At 32.2% G+C, this 15,000-nt stretch overlaps 1 protein-coding gene across 2 annotated transcripts in view; it reads right to left on the reverse strand.

Moving 5' to 3' along the window:
* LOC144972719 (organic solute transporter subunit alpha-like) overlaps positions 1-15,000 on the reverse strand; it is a 108,563-nt gene that overhangs the window by 51,792 nt on the left and 41,771 nt on the right. For both annotated transcript variants that reach the window (XM_078914273.1, XM_078914275.1), the window contains exons 2-3: positions 6,951-7,202; positions 2,545-2,702 (exon numbers count right to left, since the gene is read on the reverse strand). In XM_078914273.1, the coding sequence (XP_078770399.1) occupies positions 2,545-2,702; positions 6,951-7,029 (237 nt within the window). In that variant the 5' untranslated portion in view covers positions 7,030-7,202. The remainder of the gene's footprint in view (positions 1-2,544; positions 2,703-6,950; positions 7,203-15,000) is intronic.

Raw genomic sequence — 15,000 nt, forward strand, 5'->3', positions numbered from 1 at the left:
GGATAAAAAAAAACAAACTATGACTAGCAATTGGAGACTGTCTACAGAGATGATCATTTTTATTACGATTAAGAGGTTTGGATTTTCGACTATTGAATTTTAATATTGAGGATGAGTTGAATGAGTATTATCATCATTGTTTGAAAATACAACTCACCATCTCTACACGGTAATATGTCGGGGTCAACAAAGTGCAACAAAAAATAATTTGATAAATAAAGTTAAATTAAAAGGACTTTGACATTTATATATTCAATTTTTAGATAGCATCTATTGCCCTCGATGTTTTCATTTTTAGATAATATTCATTGTCATCAATAATTCATATCAAAATAACCCAGTTAACTTATATTTCTTACTATAAATTCAAAATAACACAGCCAGACTCCTTGTATGAAATAAACAAAAATACCCGTCGGCAACTCTCCTTCTCAGTGAGTTACATTGGCTTCCTGTGGAGAAAAGAGTTGCCTATAAGATTTGTACTGTTGTTTGAGACCAAGCAATGACCAATCAATGCGAGTCAAACATATGACATTGCGTAAAATAGGCGAGCAATCTTTTAAATTTTCGGTCCCCCATTTTTGGAACTCTCTCCCATCACATGTGAGATGCTCGGATTCATTGACAACTTTCAAATCTCGCTTAAAGTTCTATCTTTTTACGCCGTAAGTTGCTATACTATTAACATGCTTTGTTTTTGTAAAATTGAATTCGTATCAATTTTCCATCAACCCTTGTCTTACTGTAATATCTTTTGTTTTATATCACTCTAATGCGCTTAGAGCCTGTGGCAACAGGGTGAATCTCTATATTAATGCCATCAATTATTATTATTATTATTATTATTATTATTATTATTATTATTATTATTATTATTATTATTATTATTATTATTATTATTATTATAATTATCATTATTATTATTATATGGCTATGTGGTCTAGTGGTATGACACTCGCTTTCGGATCGAAAGGTCCTGAGTTCGAGCCTCGCTCGGCACATTGTTGAGACCCTGGATAAGGCTCTTTACTCACATTCTCTCATCGTACTCAGGTGTAAATTTAGTACCTGGCCGTTAACAGCGTTGTCTCTTTCGGCAAAATTGTAATATCGCCTAACCGGCGTCATGTCTCGTTCTACATGTTAAATGTTGCTGTTGGTTAGGGACCCCCTTGTAAAGCGCTTTGAGCACATTAAGTGGATATTGCGCTATATAAAATCTCCAAGTTTTTAAACATGGTATTATTATTATTATTATTATTATTATTATTATTATTATTATTATTATTATTATTATTATTATTATTATTATTATAAAGTTATCTTTTAGGATCTCACCGCCTCGACAAAACAGCGTTTTTGAGGTGATGGATCACAAATAAATTAAAACAAAATAGATATGTACATGTAGCGTATTTCCGCAATATCATTACTTCGTTTGTAGCATCTCTTCTCAGAGAATCACATGGGATCAGGAGCACGTTTTATTTTTATAGAGCACATAGTGTTTGTGTGACGATTCTTCGTTTTAACAGGTTCACTATATTTTCCTTATCGCATTCAGATTCTAACAGATCAACCAGTCGAGTGAGCCTCTCTTAACCATCGTCAAGGATTGTAATGTCTTTTTCAATCAACACTTTTTTTTGCACCCTGTGTTTACAATACATTTCTGTCCATGTTGTCAAAAATCTTTGGAAAAAACAACAGCACGGATTTAAAATTTTGGTCAGAAAACTCGTCCTTTAAATATTGATTGATTAAGATGACACTCATCTTGTCAAAAAACTCTCAAACCTGGGACTCCCGGGCCTAAATATTTAAAACGTGTTTATTTCAAAGGAAGCAGAATGCCGATCAGGTCATCGAAGCTTTTATTTCTCGTTCTGTTTTCTTTTGCAAGAAGGTTTTAAACCAACACCAACCCCCTCCCCCCCCCAACCCACTTTATCGGGGGGGGGGGGGGGGGGGGCGGTGTTTGTGACTCAACGTCTCAAATCGATACGTTCTATATAGCGGTGTATCAAATTATGATTATACGTGATTTTGAAATAAAAAGTGAAAAAAAAAAATGAAAACATATAGACTTAATTCAAGTTTCATATCTATCACCCACGGTCCCACACCTGTAGTATATCAGGGTAACTTGGGACAGAAAATATAATTTTTAACCAAATATACGAAACATGAGTTTAATATCTACTTTTGCTAAAATGTATCCATGGTCATATTAAATGTAACACACCGTCCCTTTGCCTTCTAAACGTGAAATTAGAAATTTAATGACTTTGGAATTTTTGCGATGTTTAAATTTGTATTATGGTGGAGAATGAATAAAAATTCTTACATCGCTAAAAGCTCAATGTTATTTCATTTCTTAGTTCAGTTTTATAAGTCCAATTCATCCCGACATAATACTGTTTTGTGAAGGTGGGTCACATTTATATGACCATTGATTCCATTTTAGCATCTAAACCACCCCGGCATTATACTGTTATATAAGGGCGGGTTACAATTATATCTATTATTATAATAACTTACTGGATAAATGCCTAGAATCTGTACGGATTTGAATCGCACAGGTTTCGGGGTGTCGTAGCGCCATAGGACATACATGGATTTCTCTATGAAGAGGCAGACCGTGAACACCACCAACACGCCACAGAAAACAACCACAGCCTTTTCTGTGAGGGACAATGCTGAAACAAATTAAAATATAAATCGAAATAAGCATGTTTTGAATGAACAAAGAAAAGGAAAAAAAGGGAATGTTTTGAAGGATAAATGAGAAAATAAAATCACAACCAATCCTTTTGTTCTCTCTTAGTCATAACACTTACTTACTTATTATCCAGACCAGCGACCAGCGGATCGCTATTCCTTCGGCCTTGAGCCATAACGTAGAGGTTAGATGTGTTTCTGATGCTTGGATTTGGCGGGAGGAATGTTCATCTGAGGTCTTCAAGAGGTTGACACTCAAGCAAGTAGTATGTTGCTGTTTCATTGTTGGCATAAGGGACAAGTAAGGGGGCATGCCTTTTGTAATTTTGCTTAAATTAAATGGCTATAGAGCGGTATTTGTTGTGTTTTTAGTTGAAAGATGATGTTTTGCTGGTGTTTTCTAGCCATAACACAAAAAGCTCAAAAACAAAAACAAAAAGGATTTATTTTTCCAAGGCAACTCTTACCAGCCCTGTCTTACAAGCCTCGATCATCTTCTTTTCTCTTGAACTGTCCTCCAAGTTGGATAGTTTGAGTGTCCGTAAAACTCGACCTACTTACAGAACACATATGAATCGAAAAGAGCATGCTTTGCCCAAAAAATAAAACGAGAAAGTTTTAAAGGATAAACAAGAAAATAAAATCACAGCATGTCCATTTGCGCTTTCTGACACCGCACACAAAGCGCCAACAAGGCTTGTTTTTTTGTTGTAATTTTTTTCAATGCATCCTTATCATGGATTAGGCAACTCTGACCAACCCTGTCTTATCATCTATCATCTTTTCTTCAACTGTCCTTAAAGACTCTAGTCATAGGCCTCTCTTTCTCCTCTCTAGAGGGTTGGAAGTGAAGAATGAGGGGAATTAGAGTATCCAGAAAACTCTACCTATATATTATTATTATTATTATTATTATTATTATTATTATTATATTATTATTATTATTATTATTATTATTATTATTATTATATTATTATTATTATTATTATTATATTATTATCATTAATACAAACACATGTCTTTCCTTTTGGTCAGAAAAAAAAAATATTTCAAATGTTGATTCATAGAAATGAACCTCAATTTGTCAAGTCTCAACTCGGAGATTTCTTAAACTTGAGAGTTCACAGAAGTAAAGGAGTGAAAGTTCTCTGCCAAAATGAAAAAAAAGTGTTTTGGATGCTTCATTAGCCTTTAATTAAATTATCCCTTCAATCTGCCATATCATAACGTTGTCATTTCGCCTGCTATAATTTATAACATTTAAACTGCTTGATAATCAATGAAATTGTGTATTGTTTGAGTTCTCACTTCTGATTGCCAGTGGTTTCTATTTTACCAAATTAAATATTCCAATGTTATCTGCACATTGTAACCTCATATTGTTGGCGATAGTGGCCACATCGCTATAATAAAAGATTTATCTGCGCTTTATATTCTAGTCTTTCTGGTGATAGTGGCAAAATTTCTATAATGAACGAATTATAATTTTGCAACTGATTTAATTTATAGTGACACAAGGATTGGAGTAAGAATTCAACATTTTCTTATTCTTGTAGCAATAGGAGAATTGATCTTTTTAGACAACAAAAATAATGTAATCTCGAATTACACAATGGATGCGTCATTGATCTTAACATGCAAAATATATTTAAAAAGTAGCCTAGATAGATACTTTGAAACTTAAATTAAATGATGAATAAAATTGACTCTATAATATAATCGCGTTAAAAATGTTTTTCTGAAACTAAAATTTTAGAAATAATAATATGAATCAACCACAGTTATCTAGTTGTAATGAATATAATAAATGACTCCCGCCTCTTATTCTTTTCGATTTTTTTCTGAAAGAACACTATCGTTATCAAGCATTTTAAGCGATAGTATATCGATCTTAATATTATTCCCCATTGTGTACTCCTGTCTTTTCTTGTATGACTTTCCGTCGTTTATTTAGGTCGTTAGACTCGGTTATGGCCTCATCATCACTAACGATAGATTATGTCCGTCACCGGACGCTCCCATGAGAGTGATATCAATTTTAGACGACTTTTATCCTCTCGCTCTGGAGGAACATTAAATTCAGGGTTCGAGAATGGTCAAGCACCAAATATATTGACCGAATGTCTTATATTATGTCGTATATCAATATATCTATCTAAAAGGGTTTCCCAGGTTTTACCTACAACAATTTTATCTTCCTATAAATGAGGTTTGAGGTTTTTTTTAAAAAACGTGTTATATATAGTGCAATATCTCCTAAATTAAATGTGTCAAAGAGTTTTAACACGAGACATGTAAGGCTCTATTACAATTTTGACGAAGACAATGCTTCTACTTGCAAGCAACTCATTTTACACCTGAGTACGGTGAGATCATTTTATGTTGATCATTTTTTCGAAAGAAAATGTTTGAAATAACTAGACAAAAAAAAAAGATAAATATACAGATACAGCTTGACTCGAACCAAGAATCTACAGGTCAGAGACCAAGCGTCATAACCCACCGACTTCGTGATCAGAAGATCTTGGTCATACCACAAGCAGTACTATCAGATCTGACACAAATAGAAGAAAAACTCGACAGTTTTCGTAACATAATAATTATATGACGTAACAGGCCATCGGCATACATTACCAAATAAACATATAGCCACATATCGTTATAGAAATAGTAAGGCGAATCTCTTAATTTTAGAAAGAAGAGTCGTTAGGCACATCTTGAGATAAAAGAAAATTCATGCCATTATCTTATTTTGATGATAATAAAGAACGAAGCGGAAGAAGATCAATAACAACCCTACCTGTCTCTCCCAATAATGATTTATAATTTCGTTTTCAAGAAAACACTATACTTCCATCTTAAGACACGGCAATTCTTGGCCATCCATAGTTTAATATAGAAGCCATTGGTCAACTCGTTTGGGATAAATCAACAAAACAACTGAAGCAGCGAAGTCGGCCATAGTCAGTAAGTCAATTTATATTTAGATCCACCCACTACTTTTTTTTTAAAGGTTGGGCAAGTCTTTTGTCAAAGTTTTATTCAAGCCAGATTAAATTGTAAGCCATACGCTTTGTCAGCCACTGCGGATCATCAACCCAAATAAATACACGAAGAATGATAGTGCAACTCCAAGGTTTGCCATGCAAATAATGTAAAATGAAAAAGAATAGTCCATAAGAACGATAGTGCAGGGGTTATTTCCGGTTTCTCTTGCATAAAATTAACAGTAACAATTGCTGACTACCCTCTGGATTGTGAGTAAGTCGATCACAAAGTTCTTTATACAAAAAAAAAAAAAAAAAAAAAAAACAGTCACAAATTCACAATAAAGATCTGACAACATTGCCTGCTCCATTTTTTGTATGACCCAATCACACCCGGATAGGGAGATGGGTCGGAAAAACCCCACAATGTTTGGCTCCACTGGGTACATGTACCTGTCTATTTGCCTGTGAGGAGAGTTCTACCCAGATATCGTGACCAAAATTATCAGTAAATTCCATGATATTCCATTTTCCACACAAAGGAACATAAGGAACTCAATTGTGCATCAATATTTACTAGCTGCAATCGTAATTTCTTACTACAACCAGTTACGTTTTAAAATGTATTACTACTACTACAACAACAACAACAACAACAACAACAACTACTACTACTACTACTACTATTACAACAACAACAACAACTACAACAACAACAACAACAACAACTACTACTACTACTACTACTACTACTACTACTACTACTACTACTACTACTACTACTACTACTACTACTACTACTAATTCTACGACTATGTATTATTATTATTATTATTATTCATCATCATCATCATCATCATCATCATCATTATTATTATTATTATTATTATTATTATTATATTATTATTATTATTATTATATTATTATTATTATTATTATTATTATTATTATTATTATTATTATTATTATTATTATTATTATCATTATTATTATTATTATTATGATTGTCATTTAACATTTCTCGATTCCGGAAACAATCCACAAGAAATGAATCCGGATCTGATTTCGTCTCGCCTCCGGTTTGAGTTTATTACCTTGTGGCCTGAAAATGAATATGATTTTTGTGTGTTGTTGTTGTTGTAAATCTAATAATATTACAACTGCAAAGCATTTAAAAGGGAGTGGGGGGGGGGGGGGGGGGGGGTTGAAAATGAGAGACGATATTAATTAATTAATTACCGTGAAAGTAGTCCGATGACAGCGGCGGCATGTCGTCCAGCCCGCCGTGTCGAGTGCCCGCTGATTCGTTGTTGTGCATCTTTGAAAATCTCAATAATATCTCTCCCTCTTGAGAACGATAAATAGTCAGTCTAGGACAAGATTTGAGACCTAAACGGTGCCGATAGCAACCATGGCATAACCAAAGTAAGTCTTTTTCCAAAAGGGAAGGAGTATCACCACATTGGGAAAGTTAAGTAGTCAAGTGTTAATCTGAAATAAAATAAAAGAATTAGATAAACATTTTAGCTGTTGAATGTTGAATTTGAAATAAAGGAATAAATATGAAATTTTGGTGAATTTTGAGTGTTTTATTGAGGAATATAAGTATAAAATATTAAACTGCGAAATAAACAAACAAAACAGAAAATATAAGATTATAAATAAACAAAACCAAAACAAACAAACAAACAAAAAGCGAATTTTGAAATATTTTTGATGTTCACTTTTCGACTCCAACTTCAACCCTACACAACACCGATTGAGACGATGGGTTACAATTTCGCTGAATGAATAAAATCACATTCATTGGGTTACTTGTGAAAATCGTAACTTGAAACCAGTGTTTATAACCCAATCAGCGTGATTAAAATTATTTTATATTATCGGTTTTGGACGAGAAATGGCAATAATAAGTTTAGATCACGTTTATTTGGTTATGAACACTCCTTTTAATTTAAGATTTTGCTGAATGGATGTACAATTAAAGCACGTTTATTGGTTTATAAACGCAATCTCGTAAAAATATTTAATTAAAACTTGTCTTTATTTTCCAATAAAAGAGTTTTAATCTTTTATTGATGCCGTCATTATAACCGTTTTGTAGTTTCTACATTGTTCTTTAAAAGTTTTTAAAACGAACTCTTTCGTAGAAAAAAATTAATTGAAAAATATCACTTGTTCATATGTTGTATTAATGTTATAAATATAATGAGGCTCGTGACACAATGATAAGCTTAGATGAACCCACCAGAAAAACGACAATTGTCGTCTGCCATTCCAATAGCCATCGAGCCATTTGTCCAAATTTTCCTGACGACGACTAGAGAGAGATTAAATGAGATTTATTCCGAAAGCTTTATTCTACTGGGATATGTTTAGTCTCTTTAGACTTAAGAATATTTCTTCGTCTGCCTTTGTGGTATTGGGCTAATTCATATTATAAATTGCTGGTAATTTAGTAATACTTCAAGGCAATTGAAATTTATCATATTTTTAGTTGTTTTTTATTCATATGATGGTAACATAATTTTATTATGTGGGAAACGTGAATAAAATTAGAACTAAATTAGAATCTATGTTATGTCTAGTTATTTTGATGAAAACTTTACTACAATGAACACGAGAAATGACTCGCTTATATGGAGATGTTGGATGAAATAACAATATAATGACATCCTTTCTATGCTAATGTGCAGTAGCATAAATAAATACTTAATTGAGGCCTCTAACTCATATTATGGAAGTGAGGATGGGAAGGAGAATGGTAAGAGAAGAGAAAGTGGGAAAAAATACATTCCTTTATTTATATTGGAATATTGCTTGCGTCCGGAACTTTTCTATTTAACGTGTGTTTTTTGTCTATCAAAAAAGCATTTAATGATTTTTATTTTTCATGATTTTATTCTACAATTCCTAACACGAAATTTACTACGCTCTCTTTGTACCCACAATTTTAGGTTGTAAAAGCGATATATAATCCAAATGGGTATATTTAAAACAACATCTAACAATGAAGATTATTTTTCTCTCATAAGGGTAAATTATTCATCGGGAGGAGTATGATTACCGTTTGTTTGTAGCCATGCCTGCTGCCATTTTTGAAGTCATTCACACAATAATAATATCATATTAAAGCTGTTCCAGAAAACAGGTATCGATTTTGGATGGCGCCTCAAAAGCCAGCATTCATTGTCTGTATCGCTTAAAATTCACTGTGTAAAATGACAAGCAAGCCGATTTCTTGACTGCCTTATTCTGGAACCCCCCCCCCCTCCCCGATATTTTAGGATTTGGCCAGAAAATTCGCCTTCAAATATCGATCGATTAAAGGGTCCCTCATCTTGTCAAAAACTCTCAAACCTGGGACTACGGTAAAGCGGTTTGAGAGATTTTTGACAATTTGAGAGTCATTTCAAATCCATCTTTATTTGAAGTTTACTGGCCAAAATTTTAGCTACGTGTCTTTTTTCAAAGCAAGGCAGTTGAAGTGTATGGCTCACATATGGTGTTTATTGAATTATCTTATCTACTTAGAATTGGATTGATTTTTGTTGTAGATTTTTAAAGATTGCATTTACATTATGTAGTATTGGCAATAAATTGCTTAAATAGGCTTTCTCTAAACTCAATGTTGATTTTTTTTTTTGACGGTCGTCGTTTTGTATTGTGACGTGAGTTTTTGGTCAGTGTTATGCAATGCGTTGACGAAGGCGGGCCCAGACAGACACGAACACTGAATTTCAGTCGTAAATGGGAGACACTTGGGTGGTTTCTAATCTTTTAAACTTAATTGAAGAGATTATTTACTAGCGTGAAATCATTTTCTACAGAAAAAGTACACACACACATACATACACACACACACACACACCCCGGGTGATTAGGATACTATTTTCTAACTAAAGTCGCTCGAACAGAGTATGAACGCCCAAAGATTACAAATAGTTTTGTGTGTTTGAACGATGGATCTGGACTCAGAATAGGTGCCAATTTTATTTAATTGCATAGCATCTATACAATCTATTGTGGAGTCTACTAATCTAAGGAAGTTGGGCGGTTAACCAGGCACTGCAACACTCCTACTGTATGTGTGTGTGTGTGTGTGTGTGTGTGTGTGTGTGTTTAAATGTAATATGATTGCCGATTTAATTTTGGACAACTTGGGGGATTCCTATTGAAATCATACGTTTGTTTCATGGATTATCTGTATTCTTTCATGGAATGCCAAGGCGACGGTATCTAAAGATGCCTCGCGGAAAGTCGCAATTAATAGTCGAAATGTCAAAAATAAGACACTTTATAATCATTATATCGATGGTCGGCGGATCAAACCTCTGACGTCTCGATTTTCACGATAGGTGGATTAAAACTCTGAAGTTTACATACGGGCTTTGCGCACAATATTTTATTTAATTTTGGGTGGATCAGACCTCTGATGTCAGCTACGAAAGTAGACTTCAGAGTTTTGATCCGGCGATCTTGAAAATCGAGACTTCAGAGGTTTGATCCGCCGACCATAGATTTGTATTGACATTACACTATCACATCATTTGTAAATCAGCCCGTCATTTTGGTATCATTTTGAAATGAAGTAGTTGAAGAAAATTGACTTCAAAATGAGTAGAAATAGGAAAAGTAAACCCTATGAAGATTTTGCAATAAAATTCCCTCTCCTCACGAAGATATGTAACCAGTTAATTGCCTGCTCTGGAAAAAAACAAACAAACTCGTATTTATAAATTAGACCAAAAATCTCGCGGAGTCCCAGGGATGAGAATTTTTGCCAGGATGAGGGTCGATTAAATCGATCGATATTTGAAGGACGAGTTTTATGGCCAAACCTTTAGATTCAAGTTATTCCCGGAGTAGGGCAGTTAATTGGTTATTAATGTCAAGCTTAAAATTCATTTTACAGTATCGAATGCACGCCGCCGTAATACCGTTTTGAGTTCTAGCCACAATTTATGAAGAATACAATAGAGAAGATGGCGACAGAGAGAGAGAGAGAGAGAGAGAGAGAGAGAGGGGGGGGAGAGAGAGGAGGAGAAGAGAGAGAGAAGAGGGAGAGTGAGAGTGAGAGAGAGAGCGATGGATAAATAAAGAGATAGAGAGCTAGCTAGCTAGATAGATAGAGTGTGTGTGTGTGTGTGTGTGTGTGTGTGTGTGAGAGAGAGAGAGAGAGAGAGAGAGAGAGAGAGAGAGAGAGAGAGAGAGAGAGAGAAGACAATTCCATCTATCTACGCTTGAAAACATTATTTCCCGAATAAATCTTGGGGAAAGACTGAAATATTCCATGTTAACAACGAGAAAATATCATTGATGTTAACAAGCCACATCGCAGCCCCGCAGAGAGATGATTTTTTCCGACAAATCCGCTGAAAGTAGCAACTTTATCACGAGGCATAATCTATTATCAATTGGCGCATTCTTGAAAGAGAAAATGCTTCTTTAGAAACAAACTCTGTTCAATATATTAATCTTGAAGCAATTGGGCATAGAATCTATTTTGTCCCTCGCGTTTTCCCTTGCAATGGAAGCCATAAAATATTTATTTTAAAGGGTGGGTGTCGAATAGGAGACGTGTGGGAGGAACGGTGGTGGGGGGACGCGACATTGCATATTGATTTTTGCTAATTCACTAGGAAGACAATAATGCAATGTGCCAGTGGACTTAAAATGGTTGCTAGTTGCTACAAGGATTATTTTCTAGGGGGGGATCGTGCCCGTTTCTATAGATACCGGCTGGCATCTCGATAAATTGACAAACAAGCTATAATAATAATAATAATAATAATAATAATAATAATAATAATAATAATAATAATAATAATAATAATAATAATAATAATAATAAGAAGAAGAAGAAGAAGAAGAAGAAGAAGAAGAAGAAGAAGAAGAAAAATATTAATGATTACAATAATAATAATGATAATAATTGTAATAATATTAATAATAATAATTATAATAACAACAACAACAACAACAATAATAATAATAATAATAATAATAATAATAATAATAATAATAATATAATAATAATAATAATAATAATAATAATAATAATAATAATAATAATAAAAAGCTCTTGAAAGTCAGGTAGGCTTTTATCAGTTTTCAGCCTCATACTTCGGACTTGTAAGTGGAGCAAATTAAAACAAGCAATTTTGAAAAGGGTTTTATCTTGCATTCAGATATCAACCTATATACACAAAATCTAATATAACAGCTTTAAAAAGATCACAATACCAAACACGGAACATTTCGGGCTCAAAACCCTTCTTCAGCCAACAAAAAAAAAAAACAAAACAAAAAAACAAAAAAAAAAAAACAAACCCAAAACAACACAAAAAAAAAACCCAACAAAAAACAACAACAACAAACAATAAAAACATAAATACATCACTAAAACACATTCTCTGCCGTCCATCTAGTTTTTAAGTAATATATTAAAAGTTTTATTGTTTTTTTTTCTTTGTTGGCCGAAGAAAAGTTTCTAACGCGAAAAGTTCCGTGTTTGGCATTTATTCTGTTTTAAAATGTTTTTTTGAAGCTGTTATATTATATTAATTTTTATTTATTACTTTTTTTTTTTACAATCCACAGCTTCTAGCAGCTTAGCATCACACAGAGGATGTAAACATTCCCTTCCATTTCTTCTAATCACAAAAGGTTTTTAATTTTATCACGCAACTTAAAACAATGCACAACATTTGTGAATTGGTAAATAAATTCAAAAATGTTAATGAAACCATTTCTCAATTGTCGTTCTTTGGAAAGACTCGTATTTGATAACTTGTCCGTCCAATATCGAGCGATTAAAATGACCCTCATATTGGTAAAAACTCAAACCTGGGACTTCGCGAGGTCTCAGGTTTGAGATTTTTTTCTTTTTGCCAATTTTAATCGATCGATATTGGAAGGACGAGTTTTCTGGCCAAAATTCTAAATTCGTTTCTTTCAAGAGTACGGCAGTTATCAGGTTAATAAAGGTGCAATGTTGACGAATGTCATAATGTCAATTAAGTAAAATTCCTTTTCTCAACAGTAAGGAATCGTGTATTAATTAATAGTAGGATATTAATCCTACGTCACACCATATATAAAAAACTCCATTGATCAAGAATACATGTAAATAAGAAAAAAGAGAAGAAAATATGTAACAGTAAACAACCCAAACAGACTGCTGGATAAAGATGGATGTTGAGCCCCAAACTTTCTTTATTACGCTTTTTATTCTCTTTTAAAGCTTTTACATTCGTTTCTAGGAAACCTCAAGTCGAAGCATTTTTTACAAGTAGGAAATCATCGAATTCTATATTTTTAGACAAAAAAGGGGAAAAAAATGTAATTTGGTCTCAAATGGTAAACGTGTTGTTCACACCTTTGAATTTTTATATTTTGATTTCCGTGCCGTGTTTTAACCAAAGCAGCTGAGGAATACTACGAGAATAATAATGGAAAATGTCCTCATGACGATAAACTAGGGATGTCATGGACACAATTAATTATCAAACATCTATAATACTTTCTTAGCAACGGATCTAAAGGCTAGGTATACAGATTATAATTCAATACTATTTTAAAGAATGCCACTGATAAAGAACTTGCCAACATAACATGTGATTTCGATGAAGACGATTATGTGTTATTATTATTATCATTATTATTATTATTATTATTATAATAATTATATTATTATTATTATTATTATTATTATTATTATTATTATTATTATTATTATGATTATTATTATTATTATTATTATTATTTGTTATTATTATTATTATTATTATTATATTATTATTATTATTATTATTATTATTATTATTATTATTATTATTATTGTTATTATTAGTATTATCATTATTTATTATTATTATTATTATTATTATTATTATTATTATTATTATTATTATTATTATTATTATTATTATTATTATATCATCATCATCATCATCATCATCATTATTATTATTATTATTATTATTATTATTATTATTATTATTATTATTATTATTATTATTATCATTATTATTATTATTATTATTATTGTTATTGTTATTATTATTATGAATAATGTAACATGAAATTGGATACTACTTGCAATTTGTATATTAATTAATCAAAACTCTCGAATGTATAAAGTTGGACATGTCAAATGGATGAAAAGAATGTAGAGATAAGTATATGACGAAATTTGGCAATGACACTTCGATATTGTGTATTAGATATTTAATACTCAATTTTGTCAAATTAACAATGAATATTATTTATATAATTTGGATAAATTGTCTCTATGCATGAAAGTTTCACAGAGCACATAAAGGTGTAAAAGACCTGTTAGCTTATTTGATTAGCTGTTATTTTAAAACCTAAACGATACGATACGATACGATACGATACGATACGATACGATACGATAAATAGTGATATAATTCATTAACTGTTAGATATAAATATTAGATAGATATTCCCAAGGCTGATTATCACTGGCAGAAAAAAATTGAACAAAAGATATTAAAAAAAAGAGTTACTGTAATGCCGTTTGTAATCGTTCTTTAATAAGTGGTTGATTGGGGAGCAGAAATTGGTCAAAAATGACAAAAGTCTTTCCCGTTATATAATTAGATAAATATATAGGTAAATAAGTAGGTAAATAGAATCAACCTTTCTTTATTGCGGATCCAACCTCGTAACCCAACAGTAGTAAATCATAATACCTATGAGCATATATTTGCAGTTCTGATAACCGATAGCAATATGGGCTTGATTTAACACTGTTTTAATGGAATATATTTTGCGTTGATTTGAGAGAATGTCCATTAAAACATTGGGCCCATAACAATTTGGGTTATCAGGCCTGCAAATAATTACACGTCGATACTTAACTGTAAACCTTAACTTATGAATTAAAGGTGCAATTCAAATATTTACTCACATAACGAGGATGATCATCTGCTTGCCAAAGTTGTCTTTCATAATAGTGGACCTGCCTATAATTTGATAATTAATTTCAATCGACAGATATGATTTGGTGTTGATACTAATTTATCCATGATTTTATTTTGAAATCAGCAACAACTTTGAATGGATTCGAAAAATAAATATATTCTTACCACCCCGAATCAACATCAATCACACATGCCGGAAAATAAGAAAATTAACTGTTAACCAGTTTTTAAAAAAGAAAATCATGTTCAATCTTATCATTTTCTCTACATCCTTGACCCCAGTCCGCACTAGGCTGTAAAGGCAGCTCAAAACATCTATCAACGTCAGAAAAAACAAT

This window comes from Berghia stephanieae, chromosome 5 (assembly GCF_034508935.2).
Source record: "Berghia stephanieae isolate SIO BIC M18660-M18661 chromosome 5, UCSD_Bste_1.3, whole genome shotgun sequence".
Lineage (NCBI taxonomy): Eukaryota > Metazoa > Mollusca > Gastropoda > Nudibranchia > Aeolidiidae > Berghia > Berghia stephanieae.